This window comes from Orbicella faveolata, unplaced genomic scaffold (genome assembly GCF_042242905.1).
Source record: "Orbicella faveolata isolate gen_17 unplaced genomic scaffold, um_ofav_v1 contig_25, whole genome shotgun sequence".
Classification (NCBI taxonomy): Eukaryota; Metazoa; Cnidaria; class Anthozoa; order Scleractinia; family Merulinidae; genus Orbicella; species Orbicella faveolata.
In genome coordinates, this window is record NW_028301553.1 from 9085614 (window position 1) to 9107414 (window position 21801).

General features: G+C 39.8%; 1 protein-coding gene and 2 pseudogenes across 1 annotated transcript; all 3 read left to right on the forward strand.

Moving 5' to 3' along the window:
* Positions 1–387: 387 nt before the first annotated feature.
* On the forward strand, positions 388–3041 carry LOC149108840 (BTB/POZ domain-containing protein 6-B-like; annotated as a pseudogene).
* Positions 3042–7181: 4140 nt separating this feature from the next.
* On the forward strand, positions 7182–8692 carry LOC149108841 (BTB/POZ domain-containing protein 6-B-like). Its single transcript, XM_089294148.1, has one exon. The coding sequence runs from the start codon at positions 7262–7264 to the stop codon at positions 8579–8581; it is 1320 nt and encodes a 439-aa protein (XP_089150274.1). The 5' UTR covers positions 7182–7261; the 3' UTR covers positions 8582–8692.
* A 2771-nt stretch (positions 8693–11463) lies between these two features.
* On the forward strand, positions 11464–17757 carry LOC149108842 (BTB/POZ domain-containing protein 6-like; annotated as a pseudogene).
* The last annotated feature ends 4044 nt before the right edge of the window (positions 17758–21801 follow it).

Consider the following 21801-nt stretch of genomic DNA (forward strand, 5'->3'; position numbering starts at 1 on the left):
TGGTCGGCTGATTGGGTAGAAAGCAACAAACAGGCGATGCTCCAGAAGACCTACGGAACACTCCCTCAAGAGCTGCAGTTTATTTTTCCGTGTAGCCAAATGCTTAAAGGAAACCTTAGGGTATTCCCTGATCATTTAGGACATTCTGTGCAAATTTATTCATGGGTTATTTACCGAACAAGCTTGGACAATAAAGGATTTATTACATGGCTGTCAGGGAAATTTATTTTGCGGTACACAGCAGGTAGTCCTAAGCGGGCAAGATAGCACCATCTTGCCCGCTCGGGTAGCCAATCATAGGGCAAGATTTGGCTCCTCTTGCCCGATGGTGGAGCTAACCATATAATAAGAGTGCAGCGCATACAGTAGCTTCTTTTCGAGAAAGCTATGCGTTTGTCTAGAGACCTACGTGTGTTTCTTGCGTCAGTCGGATCAACCATTTGTCTCTCGAGCTCGATGTTTAGGTTATGTCTCTCGTACCACATAATTCAAATGTAGCTGCTTCCGGACTCCTTAGATGCGAGTCTGTTGAATAACGTGCGTGTTGTATATGTTACTGTTTAGCATTGTACAGGCACAACGCCGGCCAGAAATAAACGTGTAACCACGAAATGAAACCATTGGGCAAAACGGCAAAAACATTTTCTCTTTTCAGTAAATACTTGAAGCAATTTAGCTGTAGCGGCTTGAGACAAAAGGAAGAAAAGTTGCATCGGTTTAGAGCTAATCCAAGGTGACTGAAGTGATTACCTAAAATTATTTCACTTATTCGTCATTTCGTAGTTAATTACACCCAGAATTTTCGTGTGTTTGATGATCACATGACCAGTGTATGTCAGGGCCTTTTCCCGCCCCACCCAATGTCTAAGAAAACAGTCCTGGGAACGAGGTTGGACTTTTGTAGAGTTTGTCAACACTCAGTTATCTTTACGATGGTAAATCGATTCGATACACCTATTGTCCTTCAAATTTATTAGCTCTTTTTGAGATCCCTGACTGTAAGTACGAGATTCTGATCTGTTGGAGATGATTCGCCATTTGACAGGGACAAAGTGAATTTGAGTGGAAGTAACGTGTACTTAGCAACCAACTGAGTATATGGTGCTTTCACTCGCTGAGAAATATGCGCAATATCTTCGACGTAATTTGAAAGCATCAAATGTGTTTTGCATTCTACCATACACTGAGGAATTTGAGGATAAAGATTTGGAAGATAGATGCTAGAAAGTGATTGAGAAGCAGACAGAAGAAGCTGTGACGTCAGATGAAGTTGTTACAGTTGAGCGATCACTTGTCGAGACAGTTGTGAAGAGAGATGTGTTGAACGTGAAGGAAGTGGAACTGTTTAAAGCTGTTGATCGCTGGGCCACAGAACAAAGTAAAAGGCAAGGGATAACTCCTGATGGCGAGTCGAAAAGACGAATACTTGGAGAGGGGACCGTAAAAGCGATCAGATTTCCATTGATGTCACAGCAGGAGTTTGCCTCAGTTGTTATCGACTCTGAGCTTCTTACTGTGAAAGAGGTTGGTGACTTGGTGAAACACTACAATGGTGTTGCAACATCTTCTTTGCCATTTCTACAAGCCCCAAGGAAGGATTATTTAACTGTTCATAGATGTCAACGATTCCGAGACTTTGATAAGGATTGGGGATACGTTGGGTTGCCTGACTGTATTAATTTTTCCGTAAACAAGCCAATCATGCTACATGGAGTTCAGTATTTTGGTTCTAAAGGTGGAAGCTACACGGTTTCCACCGAAGTTGAAGACACCACAGATGGCTCTTCTCTGGTAAAACAATCAGGATCATACGCTTCAGAAAAAGACAAAACTTGTTCTTATTATGGTTTTTCTGTACTGTTCGATCGACCAGTTTGTTTGGTGGAAAACAAGAAGTACAAGTTAGAGTCATTTATCAAGGGTCCCACGTCATGGTATGGAACAAAAGGACCAACATCTGTTGAGTCTGAAGGAGTGATATTCACTTTCTGTGCTTCACCGAATAGCAATTCTTTAACCGGTGAAAAATGTGTTCAGTTTCCTGTGCTGTTTTGGTCTGCTAGACGTTGAAATACTATTTAGTACTATATTTTTTCAAGGTCTTATTTTATGACCTTGGAACGAGGCTTCTTTTAAGTTCAATAAACTTCCATGAGTTGTTAAGGGTCATTAATTATTCATTAATTACTTCACAATTTTCTAATCATTACTACGTTGAAAAGTTAGTGAATAATGGTATTAAAGACGACTGGAATCTGAACTAGAATACAAATGTGCGAAATTTTATGTGACCCTGCCGAAAGGTATTATGGGAAGTCGTAGTTTTCCGTCACTCATACCAGGACAGAGAAAAAAACTTTTTTGTGTATAGAAATTCAGTGCGTCTATGGTTTCTTGCTTGCCGTTGAAACGCTGTGAACTTTAATCACTGTGATAGACTGAGGCCAGTTTATGTATGCTATTTTGGTTAATTACATGGTGAATTACTATTTGGATTTTTTTCCCTTTGTAGTATCTTTTTGCATGACCCTGGTCAAGTTGATTACTTTTCAGCTTCCATTAATTACTATTGCATGTAACAGTGTTCCACTGAAAGTGCGCTGAATACTACCATTAAAGATGTGTAGGACAGCATCCAGTAAGCTCACATTAAAAAAAAAGTCTATAATCGTAGTTGTATTGCAAGAGAGGTTCTGTGTGGTCTGTCTACGAGACATTTCAAATAATCTAGGGGGTTTTAATCTGCAAAATATTAAAAACAATTTTTCTCATTTTAATTGTGAAGAGTAGTGGATTTGCGCTATAGAGATGAAATTAAAATATCATAAAGAAGTCGGGGCATAATGAATACTCTACCAGTTGAGCTTTAACTCGGCACGGAGGACGAAAACCCCAAGCTCTAGCTTGCGTTGCAATAATTATGTATGAAAAATGATAAGTCACAAATGTAACTGTGGACTTGAATGTAAAACAATTATGTATCTTGCCAGTTGTGTAGTAACGTAGAATTTTGAAAGTTCAGTAAACTGGAATGGAATCCATATCCTTTTCATACCTTACTTAAAATTACTCTGACGATGTAATGAGCATGAAATCTGTTTATCATTCCTTGAGCCTCTTCTTTGAACTCTTTAGTCTTGGGCTGACCTTACAACTTCACCCTCGCTTCCCCCTCGTTTTTCATGCTGATATCCGACATGTATATCGTAGGCGACTGAAATTTTGTATTAAACCTAGGTAGTGTTCAAAATTAATCACGGGAATCTCTCCTTAGTTTTACATGTGAAAAACGAGGAAAACGTTTGTAGCACTTGTCAAATCAAAACTTATTTTGTTGACTTCAATCCTTGTAAATTTTACGTTCGTGCCTTTTGTAGTAACTGTCTTTTTTGATAGTCGGTTTGTGCATTTAGTCCACCTGCAATCCCGGCCAAAAGTAGTTGGGACACTTGCGCTGTATCACGTACCACCCTTCCCCCCTAATCAATGTTGGAAAATATCGCGTTTTCTCCAACAAAAAAGGGAAAAATCAGCAGATTATCAACATTGAAAGTGGGGGGAGGGGAGAACTCGCTTCGTGTCCCAAGTCTTTTGTCTGGGATTGTGGGTAAATTTGAGTGAGATTTGCTCATGATAAGCTGCTAATACGTGCTACAAACAACGCTCAAAAGCGCCTTTCGCTCTTGCAGGACAGTTTACGAGCGCATGATTTTCATCGGGCATTTTCAGAAGTCATAAATATAGTGGCTAGAAATTAGAGGCGCGCGCTGACGAAAAGACGCGTGAATAGTACCAATGTAATCTTCAGGGTCGCGTGGGAAATGTTACTTTAGAGTGGTATACATTGGACAATTTTCGCAAAGTGATGCAAAGCTGTACGACTCTTGTAGAGTTTGTCAGCCGGTAAGCTGAAGACTGATTTGTCTGTTTGAACCCTCTATATATTGCAATAGGCCATTTCTAAATTACCATTAGCCTCTTTCTCAAAGCAAGTCGGTGCCCATCCTTTCATAGGAAAATGTAATTTCATTCACATGCAAATTAAACTCATTTTCATATGAATGGTTGTACACCAGGTCTCACTTTGATAGAGAGGCTCAAGGCACTCGGAAATGGGCTACTGTCAGTTACACTAAGTCGGGTTAAAGTTTATGCTAAGGTCCGTTGGTTTTTTTACAGAAAGATTGAAATGATTTGTGTCACTCAAACCAACACTCAGGCAGTTCGACGCCTACCACTGCATTTTTTTTACTTGTTTCGTTTTCGAGCTCGAGCCGGAAACAAAAGTGAGCTGCCTCGAAACATTGTTGATTCGAATAATACTGCAAACAAACCAAAGAGAAACAATCGCAGTTGTTGAAGACAACTGGTAGACGAAGTGTTCAGCTATCGCACAGAGAACTACGTTTATTTCAACACGGAGTTACTGAGCGATGTGAAATTTGTTGTTCCAGCATCGACTGGCGAAAGTGAAACTGAAGAAGGTGATCCCAGCCCACAAGTTTGTGCTTGCAATCAGCAGTCCTGTGTTCTATGCCATGTTCTATGGTCAAATGGCAGAGACAAAAACCTCTATTGAACTGCCTGACTGTAACTACCAGAGTCTGTTGGAGATGTTTCACTATTTGTACAGCGGCAAAGTGAAACTGAGCGGAATTAATGTGATACAAGTCCTGTACTTGGTCCCTGCACTCGGTCTGAAAGGTATCGAATATCTTCGACGCAGTTTGAAAGCATCAGATGTGTTTGCATTCTGCCGTACGCTGAGAAAAATGAGAATAAAGGTTCAGAAGATTGACGCTGAGAAGTGATTGAGAGGCAGACAGAAGAAGCTGTGGCGTCAGATGAATTTGTTACAGTTGAGTTATCACTAAGTTGAGACAGTTGTGAATAGAGAAGGATTAAACGTGAAGGAACTAGATCTGTTTAAAGCTGCTGATCGCTGGGCAACAGAGCAAAGTAAAAGGCAAGGGATAACCCCTTACGGCGAGTCGAAAAGACGAATTTGAGAGGAGATTATGACAGCCATCAGATTTCCATTGATGCCAGAGAAAGAGCTTGCCTCTGTTGTAATTGAGTCTGAAATTCTTACTTTGGAAGGGGTTGGTGACATGATGAAATACTTCAGTGATCTCCCAACATCTTCGTTATCATTCATTCAAGCACCAAGGATTCCAGGGATGGATGCTTCAATTTCACTACATGGAGTTCAGCATTTTGGTTCTAAAGGTGCAAGCTACGTGGTTTCTGTAGAAGTTGAAGATACCAAAGATGGTTGGTCTGTCGTAAAACAATCGGGCTTGTACGCTGCAGAAAAAGACAAGGAGTTTTCTTATTATTGCTTTTCTGTGCTGTTTGATCAACCAGCTTGTTTTTTGGAAAACAAGAACTAAAAGTTAGCGTTGCTTATTAATACCGGGCCCCACGTCATGGAAAGGATTAGGGTACATTCCTTTGGGGTGACCTGGATCAGGATCAGTGATCCAAGATCTGTCTGGATCATGGTACATCAAAGGAACTGATGCCAAAGGAACTGATGACCAAAGTGGATTGATCGGTTCTTTTGATGTACCATGTTCCAGACAGACCTTGGATCGCTGATCCTGATCCAGATCACCCCAAAGGAATGTGTACTCTTAGAAGGACAAAGATGTGTTGAGTCTCATGGAGTACTATTTACCTTCCGTTCTTCGCCGTGTGCCAACAATAGAACCAGTAAAAACGAAGGCCAGTTTCTTGTGTTGTTTTGGTTAGCAAGACTTTGAAACTTACGTTTTTAAGTTCTTTCTTTATGGCGCTGGAACAAAGTTATCATAGTTTTAAGTAGGTCAGACCTCGGTGAATTTAATAATAATATTAAAGAAATACGCTAACAAATGAAAGTCACGACTTTACTGCATGTACGTCACAATGAAAGGTTACAGAATACCTGCTACTAAAAAAGACTGTGACCCTGGAATAGAAAAACGTAAAGGCGTTACACCACAAAGTATTCTGTTGCTAGGTAACATTGTAACCGAGTAACATAAAAAACACTAGGCTGAGATGCCGATACTTGGACCTTTTGGTTAAAAGCGCAACATGAATGAAAACGCAATGCGTAAAGTAGCAATAACTTCGCCTCGTTTGCGCCCGATTTCGAAATTTTCAGTAGTAGGCCAATTTTGATATATTGAACTTTTAATGGCAAATAATAGAGAAAATGGGGTCATTTCATTGGTCTACAATAATGCAGGCCGTTGTTAAAATGAGATCGATTATTTTCTGCAACATTGACCTTGTACTGTAAGATTAGAGCCGGCAAATCATTTGAAAATGTGGCGGAGGTATTGCGAGAAAGAGTGTGAGGGGTAAATCATTATTTACAGCCTGTAAAATGGACCCACTGACTTATACCCATGATTGTAGTCTATTTTTAATCTTGATGGAAGTGTCCTGACCGATTACTAAGAAAACGCCTCGCTGTAGTCCAGATTCAATAGCTCGTGTCTCAAAGGGATGGTCGTGTGGTATGTCCTCTACCGCTAAATGGTTTTTCCTAACACTGTGCCGGTGAAGATTAGTTTTCCTTGAATTTAAACATCCCTCCTGAAATATAAAATTAAGTCTCTGGATTGCAAAGCAACAATGGCCTATGAATACAGGAGATTGCCCGAAAGTTGTTCATATGTATCTTACCTGAGGTACGTAACTAATCGGGTTTGGTGCAAAAATGAATCGCTCGATTAACACAGAAATAGTCAGTATAATTTTTCTTAGAATTGTCCAAGGGGGAAGGCGCAATGGGGTTAACCCTATGTGAAAACAAACCCGGGAGACAAGGCCACACCACAACATCGAGAACTACGTGCTCTGCTCTTTGCGATAAGTGTGTGGGTTGTTTAACGTCCGCTGCTAATCATGTAACACTGAAGATGCATGAAACAGGGACTACGGTTTCAAGCCCGGTAAAAAGAAGTGTAGACGAATGTATGGAAAATTAAAAACAGGATGCTTTCTAGCACAGCTGCATTCCTCAAGCTTGGTATTTTCAAAGGCCTGGCAGGGCTTTCGCCCTGACTCAGACTCAGACGTCACGCACTTGCAATTATGTGACATTTCAAGAGCCCGCAGTCAGAGGCAACTTAATTCAACTTAATTAATTCAGCAGTGTCACAAGTAAATATTTCCCTTGTTTTGCTTTCGAGTCTCCAAAGCGGAACAGAGCTCTCTAGAAAAATTGTTGTATCGAGTAATACTGCGAATAAGCCAGAGAGTTACAATGGCAGTTGTCGAAGAGAGCTGGCAGACGAAGTGTTCAGCTATCGCACAGAGAACTACGTTTATTTTCAACACGGAGTTACTGAGCGATGTGAAATTTGTTGTTCCAGCACCGACTGGCGAAAGTGAAAGCAAGAAGGTGATCCCAGCTCACAAGTTTGTGCTTGCAATCAGCAGTCCTGTGTTCTATGCCATGTTCTATGGTCAAATGGCAGAGACCAAAAACTCTTTTGAACTGCCTGACTGTGACTACGAGAGTCTGTTGGAGATGTTTCGCTATTTGTACAGCGACGAAGTGAATTTGAGCGGAAGTAATGTGATGCAAGTGCTTTACTTAGCAAACAAATACATGGTGCCTTCACTGGCTGAGAAATGTGCCGAATATCTTCGGCGCAATTTGAAAGCATCAAATGTGTATTGTATTCTACCGCAGGCTCAGAAATTTGAGGTAAAAGCTTTGGAAGATCGATGCTGGAAAGTGATTGAGGAGCAGACGGAAGAAGCTTTGAACTCAGATGAATTTGATACAGTTCAGCGATCGCTAGTCGAGACAGTTGTGGAAAGGGAAGGATTGAACGTGAAGGAAGTGGAACTGTTTAAAGCTGTTGATCGCTGGGCCACAAAAGAATGCAAAAGGCAAGGGATACCTCCTAACGGTGAGTCGAAAAGACGAATTCTTGGAGAGAAGATTGTGAAAGCGATCAGATTTCCATTGATGTCACAGCAGGAGTTTGCCTCAGTTGTTATCGACTCTGAGCTTCTTACTGTGAAAGAGGTTGGTGACTTGGTGAAATACTGCAATGGTGTTGCAACATCTTCTTTGCCATTTCTACAAGCCCCAAGGAAGGATTATTTAACTGTTCATAGATGTCAACGATTCCGAGACCTTGATAAGGGTCGGGGATACGCTGGGTTGCCTGACTGTATTAATTTTTCCGTTAACAAGCCAGTCATGCTACATGGAGTTCAGCATTTTGGTTCTAAAGGTGGAAGCTACACGGTTTCCACAGAAGTTAAAGATACCACAGATGGCTCTTCTCTGGTAAAACAATCAGGATCACACACTTCAGAAAAAGACAAAACTTGTTCTTATTATGGTTTTTCTGTACTGTTCGATCGACCAGTTTGTTTGGAGGAAAACAAGGAGTACAAGTTACAGTCATTTATCGAGGGTCCCACGTCATGGTATGGAACAAAAGGACAAACATCTGTTGAGTCTGAAGGAGTGATATTCACTTTCCGTGCTTCACCAAATAGCCTTCCTATAACCCATGAAACACGTGGTCAGTTTCCTGTGCTGTTTTGGTCTGCTAGACGTTGAAATACTATTTAGTACTATATTTTTTCAAGGTCTTATTTTATGACCTTGGAACGAGGCTTCTTTTAAGTTCAATAAACTTCCATGAGTTGTTAAGGGGCATTAATTATTCATTAATTATTCATTAATTACTTCACAATTTTCTAATCATTACTACATTCTACGTTGAAAAGTTAGTGAATAATGGTATTAAAGACGACTGGGATCTGAACTAGAATACAAATGTGCGAAATTTTATGTGACCCTGCCGAAAGGTATTATGGGAAGTCGTAGTTTTCCGTCACTCTACCAGGATAGAGAAAAAAAACTTTTTTGTGTATAAAAATTCAGTGCGTTTATGGTTTCTTGCTTGCCTTTGAAACGCTATGAACTTTATCTCTATGATAGACTGAAGCCAGTTTATGTTAGCTATTTTGGTTAATTACATGGTGAATTACTATTTCGAATTTTTTTCCCTTTGTAGTGTCTTTTTGCATGACCCTGGTCAAGTTGATTACTTTTCCGCTTTCATCAGGAGCCATAATCGGGGACGGAGACCGTAAGCGCGCGCCATTTCAAGTATTGGGGTTGTCCCCATGATATGGGACAATAATTCTATTTTTAGAACAAATTGCGCCATCACCTGCGGCACACGCGCGTACATGCTGCGAGGATTTTTGCGGATGTCGCGCGGGGGAAATGGCGTCCGAAATTCCCGAAATGTTTCATGTTTTTGCCCCACAACTTAACGCGTTTACGTCTGTTGGAATTTTGCTTAAGTATTTTCGTCGTAAGCTGCTCCAGTTTGAGTGAAGTAAGACAGTGTCGAACTTAGGTATGTTCCGCTGTAAGCTTATATATATCGCTGACCAAGTTGCGTTCCGACTGATGCTTCTTTTACATGAGCTGTACATTACTCCACTTTAAATTTCACATATGTTGAAGATTAACAGCTTTTCCATTACACAGCAAAAAACTAGCTGGATATATTTAGATATAGCAGAGCTTCAGGACTTCATAGTTTCCTAGCTCCTCTTGCCACACGCTTGCGAGGAATTTGTCAGTCTATCGCGACCAAAAAGTAAAACAAAATAATTGCTAGTTTAAGTTTCGCTCGAATTGTAAGCAACGCTTGATGTTTGATCAAGGCTTAATAACTTTACGTCCGTAGATACTGCTCAGTTTTATTCGTGTAAAAATCCAGTAAATTCTCTGTTGTCGATGAGTGAGAGCGCCCGCCGATGCGTGTTTTGTACAGTCAGTAAACATGACAAATTGTACTTCCGCCGTACTTTCGTGTGCAAGCGTACATCGAACTCAAACAATAGCTCTATAGTTTTTAAATATGTTTAAGATTGATAAATGTTTGAGGACATATTAAAAGCTAAGCTGAAAATATGTGAATAAAGCAGAAACAATCAGCAAAGTTACGATGACGCTTTCTTTAATCAACTTGGAATAACGATTTCGATTTAGATGATCGAGTTATCAAAACTCCTTGTCTATTTTCATTTTCGCAGTGTAAAACTTCACTATGCTTATGTTGACGAAACACACATGATGTTAGTAGCCTTTTTTGCATTCGTGAAATTTGTTGCGGCATCTCAGCACAAAAGATAACGAAAGAAATCTTTGTGAAGATTTGTTGACAATTGAAAACACCGACTCGGACTTGAAAGTGCACGAGCTGCATGCACTATGCAAATGAGCTAATTGTACACGTCAGACTTTCCTTTCAAAAACTTTTGCAAACTCACCAAACAAGCAGAGACAATAAGAAACCATCAAAACAGGTTTTGGTTATGATTAAACATTGTCTGAGAAACTCACAAATTAACTCGATACCAGAGTAGAGAGTTTTCTTGCTATATTCTTAAGCATACGCGTAAGCTTACAACTAGCGTGAGCAGATCTTATTATTCATTCCCAGCGCGAGATTGAAGTCTTGTTTTCGACCCTGAAAAACCCACCTTTTCAGTTAGCTCAGAGCATAAAACTACATATAAGCGCCCTGGTTCGTATTCCCTGCCATCGCTGTGAAAAATACGCAAGAGAATCTCTCAACTCTCACCATTTGATCACGCAACGTGACAACGTCCACGCGAGAGCCCCTGACATGTGCGTGAATCCGCGCGGATATATGACGTCAGGATGGCGCAATTTGTTCTAAAAATAGAAAAATTGTCCCATATCATAGGTGCGCGCGAATCCCGAGACTTGCGGTCTCCGTCCCCGATTATGGCTCCTGCTTTCATTAATTACTATTGCATGTAAACATTGTTTGACTGAAAGTGCGCTGAATACTGCCATTAAAGATGTGTAGGACAGCATCCAGTAAGCTCACATAAGAAAAAAAAAAAAAAAAGGAAAAAAAAATCCATAATCGTAGTTGTATTTTAATAGAGGTTCTGTGTGGTCTGTCTATGAGACATTTCAAATCTAGGGGGTTTTAACCTGCAAAAGTTTAACAATATTTCTCAATTTAATTGTGAAGAGTAGTGGATTTGCGCTATAGAGATGAAATTAAAATATCATAAAGAAGTCGGGACATAATGAATACTCTACCAGTTGAGCTTTAACTCGGCACGGAGGACGAAAACCCCAAGCTCTAGCTTGCGTTGTAATAATTATGTATGAAAAATGATAAGTCACAAATGTAACTGTGGACTTGAATGTAAAACAATTATGTATCTTGCCAGTTGTGTAGTAACGTAGAATTTTGAAAGTTCAGTAAACTGGAATGGAATCCATATCCTTTTCATACCTTACTTAAAACTACTCTGACGATGTAATGAGCATGAAATCTGTTTATCATTCCTTGAGCCTCTTCTTTGAACTCTTTAGTCTTGGGCTGACCTTACAACTTCACCCTCGCTTCCCCCTCGTTTTTCATGCTGATATCCGACATGTATATCGTAGGCGACTGAAGTTTTGTATTGAGCCTAGATAGTGTTCAAAATCAATCACGGGAACCTCTCCTTAGTTTTACATGTGAAAAACGAGGAAAACGTTTGTAGCACTTGTCAAATCAAAACTTATTTTGTTGACTTCAATCCTTGTAAATTTTACGTTCGTGCCTTTTGTAGTAACTGTCTTTTTTGATAGTCGGTTTGTGCATGTAGTTCACCTGGGTAAACTTGAGTGAGATTTGCTCATGATAAGCTGCTAATACGTGCTACAAACAACGCTCAAAAGCGCCTTTCGCTCTTGCAGGACAGTTTACGAGCGCATGATTTTCATCGGGCAATTTCAGAGGTCATAAATATAGTGGCTAGAAATTAGAGGCGCGCGCTGACGAAAAAACGCGTGAATAGTACCAATGTAATCTTCAGGGTCGTGTGGGAAATGTTACTTGACAGTGGTATACATTGGACAATTTGCGCAAAGTGATGCACAAGCTGTAAGACTCTTGTAGAGTTTGTCAGCCGGTAAGCTGAAGACTGATTTGTCTGTTTGAACCCTCTATATATTGCAATAGGCCATTTCTAAATTACCATTAGCCTCTTTCTCAAAGCAAGTCGGTGCCCATCCTTTCATAGGAAAATGTAATTTCATTCACATGCAAATTAAACTCATTTTCATATGAATGGTTGTACACCAGGCCTCACTTTGATAGAGAGGCTCAAGGCACTCGGAAATGGGCTACTGTCAGTTACACTAATTCGGGTTAAAGTTTATGTTAAGGTCCGTTGGTTCTTCTTTACAGAAAAATTAAAATGATTTGTCACCCAGACCAACACTTAGACAGCTCTCGCCTACTACTGCATTTTTTTCTTGTTTCGTTTTCGAGTTCGAGCCGGAAACAAAAGTGAGCTGCTTCGAAACATTGTTGATTCGAATAATACTGCAAACAAACCAAAGAGAAACAATCGCAGTTGTTGAAGAGAACTGGCAGACGAAGTGTTCAGCCATCGCGCAGAGAACTACATTTATTTCAACACGGAGTTACTAAGCGATCTGAAATTTGTTGTTTCAGCATCGACTGCCGGCGAAAGTGAAACTGAAGAAGGTGATCCCAGCTCACAAGTTTGTGCTTGCAGTCAGCAGTCTTGTGTTCTATGCCATGTTCTATGGTCAAATGGCAGAGACAAAAACCTCTATTGAACTGCCTGACTGTAACTACCAGAGTCTGTTGGAAATGTTTCACTATTCTGCAGCGACAAAGTGAAATTGAGCGGAACCAATGTGATACAAGTGCTGTACTTGGTCCCTGCATTCGGTCTGAAAGGCACCGAATACCTTCGACGCAGTTTGAAAGCATCAAATTTATTTTCCATTCTTCCGTACGCTGAGAAAAATGAGAATAAAGGTCGAGAAGATCGACGCTGAGAAGTGATTGAGAGGCAGACAGAAGAAGCTGTGGCGTCAGATGAATTTGTTACAGTTGAGTTATCACTAAGTCGAGACAGTTGTGAAGAGGGAAGGATTAAACGTGAAGGAACTAGATCTGTTTAAAGCTGCTGATCGCTGGGTAACAGAACAAAGTAAAAGGAAAGGGATAACCCCTTACGGCGAGTCGAAAAGACGAATTTGAGAGGAGATTGTGAAAACCATCAGATTTCCATTGATGCCAGAGAAAGAGCTTGCCTCTGTTGTAATTGAGTCTGAAATTCTTACTTTGGAAGGGGTTGGTGACATGATGAAACACTTCAGTGATCTCCCAACATCTTCGTTATCATTCATTCAAGCACCAAGGATTCCAGGGATTGGTGCTTCAATTTTACTACATGAAGTTTAGCATTTTGGTTCTAAAGGTGCAAGCTACGTGGTTTCTGCAGAAGTTGAAGATACCACAGATGGTTGTTCTGTCGTAAAACAATCGAGCTTGTACGCTGCAGAAAAAGACAAGGAGTTTTCTTATTATTGCTTGTTATTGCCAGCTTGTTTGTTGGAAAACTAGAACTAAAAGTTAGCGTTGCTTATTAATGCCGGGCCCCTCGTCATGGAAAGGATTAGGGTACATTCCTTTGGGGTGACCTGGATCAGGATCAGTGATCCAAGATCTGTCTGGATCATGGTACATCAAAGGAACTGATGCCGAAGGAACTGATGACCAAAGTGGATTGATCGGTTCTTTTGATGTACCATGTTCCAGACAGATCTTGGATCACTGATCCTGATCCAGATCACCCCAAAGGAATGTACCCTTAGAAGGACAAAGATGTGTTGAGTCTCATGGAGTACTATTTACCTTCCGTTCTTCGCCGTGTGCCAACAATAGAACCAGTAAAAACGAAGGCCAGTTTCTTGTGTTGTTTTGGTTAGCAAGACTTTGAAACTTAAGTTTTTAAGTTCTTTCTTTATGGCGCTGGAACGAAGTTATCATCGTATTAAGTAGGTCAGACCTCGGTGAATTTAATAATAATATTAAAGAAATACGCTAACAAATGAAAGTCACGACTTTACTGCATGTATGTCACAATGAAAGTTACGGAATACCTGTTATTAAAAAAGACTGTGACCCTGGAATAGAAAAACGTAAAGGCGTTACATTACGCAGTATTCTGTTGCTAGGTAACTGTACGGGTCCGCAAATGATCCCAGGACCGCAAATGATCCCGGACCGCAAATGATCCCCAAATTGAACCGCAAATGATCCCGGACCGGAAATGATAACCATTTTGGACCGCAAATGATCCCGCTGCTAATCATGTAACGCTGAAGATGCATGAAACAGGGACTACGGTTTCAAGCCCGGAAAAAAGAAATTATAGACGAATGTATGGAAAATTAAAAACACAGCTGCATTCCTCAAGTTTGGTATTTTCAAAGGTCTGGCAGACTCCCTAGAAAAATTGTTGTATCGAATAATACTGCGAATAAGCCAGAGAGTTACAATGGCAGTTGTTGAAGAGAACTGGCAGACGAAGTGTTCAGCTATCGCAGAGAGAACTACGTTTATTTTCAACACGGAGTTCAACACGGATAAAGATTTGAAAGATCGATGCTGGAAAGTGATTGAGGAGCAGACAGAAGAAGCTTTGAAGTCAGATGAATTTGTTACAATTGAGGATCGCTAGTCGAGACAGTTGTGGAAAGGGAACGGTTGAACGTGAAGGAAGTGGAACTATTTAAAGTTGTTGATCGCTGGGCCACAGAACAAAGTAAAAAGCAAGGGATAACTCCTTACGGCGAGTCGAAAAGACGAATTATTGGAGAGGAGATTGTGAAAGCGATTAGATTTCCTTTGATGGTAGAGAAGGAGTTTGCCTCAGTTGTCGTATTCTTAGTTTGGATGAGGTTAGAGACATGGTAAAACATTACAATGGCGTCTTAACTTCTTCTTTGCCATTTGGACAAACCCCAAGGAAAAGCTCTTTAAATGGCCATCGTTGTCAAAGATTTGGAGTCTTTAAGCAACCGGAGTTGTTTTTATGGCGTGCACTGGGCTACCTGACTGTATTAATTTTTCCGTTAACAAGCCAATCATGCTACATGGAGTTCAGTATTTTGGTTCTAAAGGTGGCAACTACACGGTTTCCACAGAAGTTAAAGATACTACAGATGGCTCTTCTCAGGTGAGACAATCAGGATCATACGCTTCAGAAAAAGACAGGACTTGTTCTTATTATGGTTTTTCTGTACTGTTTGATCGACCAGTTTGTTTGGTGGAAAACAAGCAGTACAAGTTAGAGTCGTTTATCAAGGGTCCCAAGTCATGGTATGGGACAAAAGGACAAACATCTGTGGAGTGTCAAGGAGTGGTATTCACCTTTCGTACTTCACCGAATCACTTGTATAGAACCAATGAAACAAGAGGCCAGTTTCCTGTGCTGTTTTGGTCAGCAAGATGTTGAATTACTATTTAGTATATCATTTTCGTTTTAAGATCTTTCATGATGATCCCGAAACGAGTTTAACCTTATGTGAATTTACCTTCGATTTACCGTCTGAGATTCCCGGGAGGGCCACTATAGTTCTAGCCTGAGTTTTGTTAAACAACAGGCGAGTTTCCAGTCCTATTTTAGTCAACAGGACGTTGAAGTCACGGAACTATGAAGTACATTATCTCGGGTCACTTTATGACCCTGGTGGTCAAATTGTTTTAAGTTAGGCCCCGTGACATGTTAAAGATGCTTTAATTTTTATTTCATGTATGGTTACTGAAATGTTGCTGAACACTGCTATCAGAGATGACTGGGGCTGGAACTCGAATACGTACAAAAAGCGTGAAAGGGTGAGTGAATGGGGAAAAATGAGGGGAGTTGTAGTTTTCCGTTACACGACTAACGTTTGTACGGTGGCCCATATCTGCAAACACAACAAACAATTCTTGAAACACAACACAATATTTTTGAAACACAAGTCAATATTTGTGATACACAACACAAAATTACTGAAACACAAGTCAGTATTTGTGAAACACAACACAAAATTATCGAAACACAACACAAAATTATTGAAACACAATCATCAATGCAGAATTGATGTGCTATTATACAAACTTAAATCCTATCATTAGTCAACCGCTGACACGTTATGCGCCTAACTCAATCCTGCCATTGTGGTAGTGAGGAGGTAGTGAGATATATGGATGTGTTTCTTATAAAATGCTTGGACTCCTCAGAGGAGTCTGAGGAAACGTACAAATTCTGTTCTAGATGTGGAGCAGCTGTCGACAAAGAGGAGGTTCTCATACGTTATTATGGTGGTGGTAGTTAAATGTTACTTGATAGAAGGCCATGGTTCGTGATTACCTGAATAGAAAAATTCTTAGCAGGCTCAGAAAAGAGCTATCATTATTCCATATTCCACCGCGCTGAGATTCAAGGCTCTGTGATCAAGAAACAATGAATTACTTTCACTGCCCAAAATAGCTGCGGTAGACCGTTTCACCTTTCTGGTCACATCTGAAGGGAAGAGATTTCTGGGGCAAGAATGTGCGCCTTTTTGTGGAGGGAATTTTTCTCGAAACAGCTGTGTAGATCATTAGTATAGCGCCTAGACTTTGCGGTGGGAGGTTATGGATTGGAACTGTTAAAGTAAAGAGTAACTTGTTCCATTTCGGTTATCAACGATGTAGTGTTTCTGCCTGAAAAAAAAAAAGTCAATATACACTTGCAAGTGACCTATTAAAACTCCTTTACATTCTCTGGCTGCCATCTCCAGTAGCCAAAAGTTTACCACAGCTCTTCTTTCGAGTGGTAGAATGGTTAAGAGCTGATATAAGGTAATTATAACCAAAGGACACGCAGAAACTGGCTTGAGATTTTTGGTAAGCAGTTAAAGGAGATGGAGTACGAGCAGTGACAAAAGGGAAGTATCATGCGGGCTTGCGGAAAATAAATTTAATATTCTATAAAAGAAGGCATGGAGCAGGCATTGAGCTCTTTCTGCATTTAGTAAAGAGAAATATTAAGTTATTGTTTGTAATTTTATTTTCTTCAATCCTGCACAGCAGCTTGAGCAGTTGACAGAACTTTGCGCATGTTAGTTCTAACTAACACGACTTTGATTACTTTTTTATGTTCAGAAGTTTTTCAGTGCAGGGTAGGTGTCCTCTTTGCGGCAGGGGGAAGACTTTGAGCGTGTGGAGAGTATCCGCATGACTGACATCGTCCCGCTAACAATGCAACCTCGAGTCCCAATACTTTTCCCTGAAACTTAAAGAGAAAACTCTGGACACGAGTTTGCTAACGGTAATCGCGAAAGATTAGAAACAAAGCAAATTAATGTCGCGAATTAAGAGAAATTAAACCGTAAACTACTGAGTGGCAAAAAAGAGCCCAGCTTAGTTGTAATCAGACAGGCCTTTTGGTTTCCTGGAACCGGGGGATCTTTGACTTCCTAAAACATGGTGAGCACGAGAACATCAATTTACTTTCAACAATGACATGTCATGCCAAATTGTTCCCAGACAAATTTTAGTACAGGTCGCTAAATTTGGAGTTCTTTGTTTCAATAATTTTAAAGTTATAAGCGTTTAAAGTTAGTGTTTCCCTCGGAAGCCAGCTTCACAGGAATCTACACTAGAACTATCAGACGATTCCTTGCATATCTCCGCTATTTTGTTTTTCCTTTTAATCTTCCGGTGAAATGATGACGTCATTGGGCGTGATTGGGCACTGAGTTTTCCCGCGGTGGACTGAATTCGCGGTAAATTCAAACTAAAAATAGATCGGTCTGTGAAAACGCCGTGACAGGAATATGGGATGGTTGCATTGTACCCAGCGATGAGAAAAGTTACTATCCATCTGTAGGACATATATCGGAAGGCAGGCCTTTACCATGAAACATGGATTCTATGATTACGTGGAAGTGACTGTCATTTATTATTTGAAAAGGTAACTTTAACATTCCATAAAGTTGCGTAAACAAACTCACTTCATTGGGCGTTCGTATTGTTCTCCGTCTTTCTTTCGAACTTGAAGTAGAAATTGGCGATTAACACGTCGAGATCTTTTACATCAATATTTTCAATCTCTCTCGGCTCGTTCCTTGAAACTAAAAATTTTTTGAGCAACGAGACATCTCACTGTGTTTTGGTTAATGTGTTCTTGTTTTCTTGATGCTGTACAAACTCGTCAAGGGAGCAACCAACCGACACAAATCTAGAGCTTTCCTCCGCCTTCGCCACTTTCGCAGGAAAAATTTGGAGGAGGCGCTGCTAAAAAGCCGCCAAATCTGGAAAGCTATTTGAATGTAAACGATGCACGATTGTGATTGGCTCGGAAAGGCCTTTGCGCTATCGTTGATTGGTTATACTTCGACACGTGAAAGAGCTGTACGCCATTCTGATTGGCTGTATGGCTATTTTTCACACGTGAAAATAAAGGGTGTAGATTTCTACAAATGAGCTTTATGGTATAAAATTCTCGTGTTATGTGTAACAAAAAATGTTATTTGCCGGCTTAGCTGGGTCAATCCGTATAGTGAAAAACCGTGACCTCCTACGACCTCCCAGCCGGCATGTAGCACATATTTCTTAAACTCATTAATAATTTAAAGGTTTGCTGAAAAACATCAGTACAAAAATTAAAACCTTGCAATAAACTTATCCCTTAAGCAGTCCTTCTGGTTTTGATTAGAGGAGTCCTTCTCGCTTTTTCTAGATCACCATTATAGGCTAAATTATGATGACAATTTCCTAGCTACTCACGTGGACAACTGATGTCGGTGTTGCATTCTTCTTCTGTTACCTTACATCTTCCCATCTAACTAAAGAACTTTAGGCTCGGGGAGCTCGTCGTACCTTTTAGGGGTTAAAAAAGCGGGTACTTTTACGGTACCTTTCAGGGTGTTGAGCTGAATTCCTTTGCCACAGGTCCTTGAACATGACCTCCAACCAGGCTCGTACCATCTATGTATCTATATAAAAAAAAAAAAGTAAGAAAAAAAATTGGTGTAATTTACTGAGCATGCATCATGACTTACTGAGCATGCTAACATTTATACAACATTACTTTTAAGAAAGCCTGCCTGTAAAAATCAGACAAATTCTCAATTTCGCGGCAAAGGTCGAAATTCGATTTCGTTCATATTTTTGTGGTAGATAGGCTAGGACATGACAAAAGCTACTGGGTAGTTTTTTTTGGCAAAATATCCTTTTATTTCAAAGAAAAATGCAAATTGCCAAATTCCGTTAAAATCGTCATTTGACGCACCATTTTGTTAAACAAGTTCGAGAGCGACGCATGCCAAACCACATTACTCTTTCGTCTTTAAAACACTCAAATAATTTTGTGCAATGTTCAAATGTGTACTGGGTTGATTTTGGAGAATGTTGCGTTGTCTTTTTGGGTGCAAAATAATTACATTTCGAAGACATGTATTTCATTCATTTAAAAGCACTTCGTAAATATAATTAATTTTCACCATTTGCGCAACCTTCAAATGAATTAAGCTTCTAGTGGTTGCATTGAACGGCGTAGAAGGATGGTATACATGTTTAAGGTCTCAAAACCATTTCAGGAAAAGGTATTATTACACGAATTATAGACTAATATAGCTTTCAAGCCACAAGACAAGACAAAAAAAGACTTGACAGGAGATCTGAAGACTTTACTTTCAACGCTCAAGTTTACTTTTTACGGTTACTATTTTTTTTTTTTTTTTTTTACGGCTAACGGATGAAATTGTCCAATTTCTACCCCTAGAGGCTAAATTTTTGGCCCGTTTTAAAGCTAACGGTTAACTCCATTGAAATCGTCATGTCAATTTCAGCAGATATGTCCAGGATTGAAGGCTAATGAGATTCAAATTCCTTATTATAAGCATCACAAAGTGTCCTCATTAGTAAAAAGTCACTAAAACACACACAATTCTCTCAAATATGAAGTATTATGAAAATGTCAAATAACCCTGCCAAATATGAAGTACTAATCAAACAATACTTGCGTTCAATCCTGGGCATAAGTGAATTTCAGCGGATTTTAGCTCAGTTAACTAAGCATACTAAGGACCGATTTAGAGGGTACACTTTTAATCTCGCGAAATACAACTAGACAACACGACATGCATATGATCGGACATGACATGACGTGACGTGACTACTTTTCTTTAAAGAAAGGTACAGGGAAGAAACTGTCCTCGACCTAATAGAGAGCTTAAGAGGGAATGTCGACTAAGTCCGAGCCAAATTGAAAATATGTGGCATCTACGCACATGATGAAAAATCAAAATTCTTCATATTTCGCTCGGAGATAGCCTATGGTAAGCCTAGAAACCTGGTGGGTTTTTTTTTTCTTGAAATACCGGTAGTTGTTTAAACCCGCCAAAAAATTTAAAAAAGTCTCTTTAAGAAGTGGTAATCTCCGATTTTTTTCTCACCGATTTTTCTTTCAATTCAATTCAGTTCAATTCTTTATTTACAGTTTAAAGGGAGTTAACACACATTTTACACGGTAATTAAGTGAAGATAGTAAAATATTAAGAAATATTGAGCTGTAAAGAAACAAAAATTTATGTATGAACGGTGACCATAGTAGCAAGAGCTTTTTGGGTGGACACCGCCACGGTCAAGTAAATGGTCCCATAAAAAATTAATTCAACTACATACAATAGACCTTCATTTTAGTGGTAAAGGAGGCAAACAGGAAAACTGCTTGAAATTCAAAAAATATATACAGGGTAAATTTTTGTCTTTGTTAACATGTTTAGTAACGTTTTGTTTTCTTACAGTACTTTTCACTGAGAGCTGCCTGACAACAAAAAGTGCATCACTTTAAGACTAAAAACTTCAACGTGGAAATATGTAATATTCTTGTAATCTATTCCTTTAATTTCCTTAAAGATTATCTAGAAATTGTCGTCATTATAAATTTTGCTGTAGCCTTCTTCACTACTATAAAATCATCAACATTGCATTCGTAACGTCATCGACGTCGACGTCGTCATCATCATCATTATCAGCCCAGTTTTCAGCATAATAATCATCATAAATTACATCGTGATCATAATCATCACAGTTTTCATCGTTTTAATTATCATAATTGTCGTAATTGTCATCATCATCATCATCATCATCATCACCATCATCAGAATCTTGATAATCAACAGCGAAATCAGGTTTGTCATGCATATTTAAAGTTCTACCCCTTAAATCAGCTCCGGAATTAATGATAATTTCGCTATATTTTTCTAAGTAAAGTGTTTCTGAAATTAATTCAGAGTAAAAGCGTTTGAGTGGAGCTTCGTTTACGTCAAAGAGAGGCTTGAAACTAAATTGAGCCTCGTTTTCGTCAAAGAGATGCTTGAAACCATGTGAAACCTCGTTTTCGTCAAAGAGACGTTTAAATGACACTGGAGCCTCGTTTTCGTCAAAGAGACGAGCGTGTGAAGCTTCGTGTTCGTCAAAGAAATGCTCGAAAGTGAGTGGAATCTCGTTTTCGTCTGAGGGGCGCTTGAATGTAAGTGGAGTCTCGTTTTGGTCGAGGAGACGGGCGAGTGGAGCCTCATTTTCGTCAAAGAGACGCGCGTGTGAAGCTTCGTGTTCGTCAAAGAGATGCTCGAAAGTGAGTGGAATCTCGTTTTCGTCTGAGGGGCGCTTGAATGTAAGTGGAGTCTCGTTTTCGTCAAAGAGACGGGCCAGTGGAACCTCGTTTTCAACAAAGAGACGTATGAATGCGAAGGGAGCATCGTTTTTATCAGAGAAATGATTGAAAGTGAGGGGAGCCTCATTTTCAGCAGAAAGATGCTCAAAGGTCAACGGAGCTTTTTTTTCATTAAGAAAATACTTGGAAGCAAGATCAGCCTCGTTTTTAGCAGACAGATCATTATCGTGACTCCGTTGTTCTTCTTTCCCC